At 41.4% G+C, this 3689-nt stretch overlaps 1 protein-coding gene across 1 annotated transcript; it reads right to left on the bottom strand.

Annotated features, from left to right (window-relative positions):
- Positions 1 to 848: 848 nt before the first annotated feature.
- Positions 849 to 2257, bottom strand: LOC146636846 (G protein-coupled receptor 4). Its single transcript, XM_085351081.1, has 2 exons — positions 1554 to 2257; positions 849 to 1406 (listed from the first exon to the last, which is right to left on the bottom strand). Exons 1-2 carry the CDS (start codon positions 2132 to 2134, stop codon positions 983 to 985), a joined length of 1005 nt encoding a protein of 334 aa, XP_085207207.1. The 5' UTR covers positions 2135 to 2257; the 3' UTR covers positions 849 to 982.
- Between the last annotated feature and the right edge of the window lie 1432 nt (positions 2258 to 3689).

The following is a 3689-nucleotide window of genomic DNA, read 5'->3' as shown; positions in this document are numbered from 1 at the left end:
CCCTGTGCTTGACATAGAGATATTGCATAAAAATAGAGAAAGATAGCTTTATCATTTAATTTTAGCTTTTCAGTACAAAGTCCTAGACTCATTTGTATTCCTTATATTTAGCGAATTATATGTGATGTAATTTCTGTACTCTAGCAAGAAAAAACAGTTTAGTTAGCATTATTATACAGTCATGTGCAGTATGTCACTAAATTTGCAAAAACTTCCCCATTCTATGTACCTCTCTTGTTTTGAGGGTGTTTGATGAAAATGTCAATTTAGTTTAAAGTAATACACGCTTTTTTGCTTTGTAAATAACCGAGCCTTAGACTTTTTAAGAAATGTGTAATGTGTTTCTCACTAGATGTTATCACCAGCTGTAAGTGCCTACACCAGCGTTCTTTTTTCAGATGCAAAACATTCGGTTTCCTTTTATGATGAAATTGCTCAAGCTGTTTATGAGAAAAAGTGTATTGCACGTTTACTTTAGCGCTCACTCATATGCTGTCAATACCTTTTAGCAGTAAAATGACATTTTAGAAAATGAATAAAAGAAAAGAAAAGCATTCCTGGCACCTTCGTATGACTAGTTGCTTACCGTTATATAACCACAATCTTGTGTTTCCATAGTGATTCACACCTTCTCTATTTTTAAAATTACTGACAGCACACGTGTGATTAAATGCAGTTTTTAATGATCGTAAACTGAGCAGCAGAAAACAATTGCTTCATAAACTCACAGTAGTTATGGATGTGCGCTTTTGACAAATATGAAACTGAATTTCCATATTTCAGCTGAGTTACATGTAAGCTGAAGTCACTGTTTGCGCAAAAATATCTTTTTTCTCTCCTACCTTTAAGCAGTATCTAGATGAGAAACTGTGAATGCCCAAATAATTCTTTAGATGAAAAGGTGGAAACACTGCGAGGCATAAACTCAACATATGTCTTCCCACTGGGTGGTGCAATTGCTTTGATTGTGGTCAAGTCCAAACTATATTGCTAGAAGGTTACTCTGTCTATTTTCACTCACCCTCTTGGTGTCTGGGTGAGCTCTGGTACTAAGAGTCATGCTTTTGCTTGGGTTTTGCCCTCTTCCCAAACAGGGCAGGGACCTTTGCAGCTCTAGCCGAGCATCAGGGCAGAGGAAGATGTAGAAGAGGGGATCCAGCAAAGTGTTCAGACTGGTCAAACCATAGCACAGGCGATAGATGAGGAAAAGTGAATGCTCCAGTTCACATGGATCATCAGTCAGCAGCAAGGATACAAACCTGTATCCACCTACTAGGTGGTAGGGTCCAAAGACAACAATGAAGTTGACAGTAATCACGACCAGAATTCCTACGATTTTGTGCCGTTCATGGGCGGAGAGGGATGGAGATTGCCTGAGTGTCACCCCAATGTGGGCTGAGGTGTAGCTGAGGGAGGAAACAGATTTGGAGATCAGAAACCAGCCTTTAATCTAATATACAAAACGTTCCAAAAGAACAGGGAAATATCCGATTTATCTAGAAAACATTAAATCAGAAACATATGTGCACATGTAGATTTTGGTATTAACTCACCCTAGGATGGCACATGGCAACAAGAAGCCTAGAACCACAGTGGCAATCTTAAATTGAGCATATCGGCGGCTGACGGGGTACTGCTCCAAGCACAGCAGTCTGTCAGAGTTGAACACAGATGGCAGCAGCCCACTCAGACAGAACAGGAAGGTTAGGATCCACACCGCTACACCTGACACTGCTGCTACTCTGACTGTTCGCACCCTGCGGCTGCTGAATGGGTAAACAATAGCCAGGCAGCGGTCTGTAGCTATCAGACACAGGAACATGACACTTGCATAGACGTTCACGTAAAACACGTAGCCAACTAGCTCACAGGTTAGCTGGCCATAGGGCCACTGGTGTGGACCCTGGAGGTAAAGAATCCATAAGGGCAGTGTGAGCAGTTGGAGGAAGTCTGACAGCAGCAGGTTGAGGATGTAGACCAGCTGACAGCCTCCGCCACCTGAGCGCCCCAGGTGGTACAATCCCCAAAGAGACAGCAGGTTGCTGGGGAGACCCAGAGTGAAGATGAGGCCATAAATACAGGTCAGTCCAAATATGTCCGTGTCTAAGGGGAGGTTGCAGGTATCGTTGGACATGTCTCTGAGGGTAAAACACGTCACATGGGAAACTTGAGGTGATCTCAATCAGACGTTGATTCACACTCACAGAACAGTGAGTTAATGTAGGAAAGCCTATCCATTCACTCAAGGCAGAGAGGAAGAAAGGAAGACTCTGTTCTCAGGTGCATTCTTCCTAATCACACGTGTCCACTCTGCAAGATTCATAAAGCCACTCTGCTGTGGAAAAAATCACCCTCATTTTTGAAGCTGTCACTCAACCAGGCTTCAGAGCATCCCAGATCCATTGGTGGAAATGAAAACCTGCAAAACAGATGCCATGAGTTTTTAAGTGCATGAAGACTGAACCCATAAAAAAGCTTAAATCCTTTGTACTCACCCCTCAGAGCTTTGAGACTGACTTTATTCCACAAATAGTGTGCAGCCCAGTCTGCAGCCGGGTGACCTGTGCTCAAGCAATGTTGGGAACACGTTGCCTCGACCCAGCCTTGTCTATTCTGTGATCGTTTCCTCCACAGGAAACCCACTTCTTCAGCTTTAAAGGCAACATCCTGAGGCAGGAGAACGCCTTTCTGTCCCAGAACAAAAACAAGCTCCCACTTTTTCTGAGCCTCTGTCTTTCTTGCTTCTACAGCAGCCACAAAGATTAGGCATGGACAGGCACAGTGAGTGCAGGGATCGATGTGTCCGCTGATGGGAATTCCCAAAGAATTCTTTAGATTGTAGCTGGTCTCCAGCTACAATCCATCAATCATGTTAACCCATATGCTGTGATACCTCTAAACATGCTGTTAAACAACACCGAACGAACTATTAGGTATGTCGTGTGGAATTGTATTCATTAGCTACAGTTCTTTTTCATGCCTTAAAAGAGTTAAACTCTTCTCTTATCAAAGCACCACGTTTTGTGGTTTTAGATAACGTTTAGGGTGATTTTAGATCATTTATAACTGATCAGTTAAGGAAATTTTGGTTGAGGTTAGTGTTTATCTAAGTCTTCAGGAAATGAATGAAAGCCAACATATGTCCTCTAAAGACATGAAAATATAACTGTGCGTGTATGAACTTACTTCTGCTATTGTGAGGGCCAGAACGTTTTAAACTAGAGACGATATCTAAGCTCTCATTTTTGGACTCACTTTTAAAAGGTTAATTAAGTGTTAAGACTTGATGTGATGTCTAAGACTGGAATTACTATAGGGCTGGAATAGAAATAGGAATAGAAAGTTAGAGTGAAGAGAAATGTTCTCACAAATATAGTCAAAACAGTAAGTGTGCGTAGGTTTGTGTATTCTGTGTAGGTTAGAGAGAGAAGGTTGAAACCACAGCAAAAAAGGTGCAGATAGACAAACCTACCAAACCAAACACAATACTGTGGTAAAATTTATTGCAGGGTAAAAGAAGAATAAGCTTCTTCCCCAACTGATTTAATTAATAATTTGTAGTCAGTAAATGTTTAACACTTTGGCTCCGAGGAACTTTTTTCATACAGTGCAGACCGAAAAAAAAGAGTACACAATTGAAATTGTTTGACTGAAGAATGGGCGTATTGAAACAATAGGTATTACTTGGT

Source organism: Diplotaxodon limnothrissa, linkage group LG3 (genome assembly GCF_057381915.1).
Source record: "Diplotaxodon limnothrissa isolate DT_005_m linkage group LG3, D_limnothrissa_male_GT1.1, whole genome shotgun sequence".
Lineage (NCBI taxonomy): Eukaryota > Metazoa > Chordata > Actinopteri > Cichliformes > Cichlidae > Diplotaxodon > Diplotaxodon limnothrissa.
Note: the sequence above shows the minus strand (reverse complement) of the source record. Positions and strands in the feature narration are given on the sequence as shown.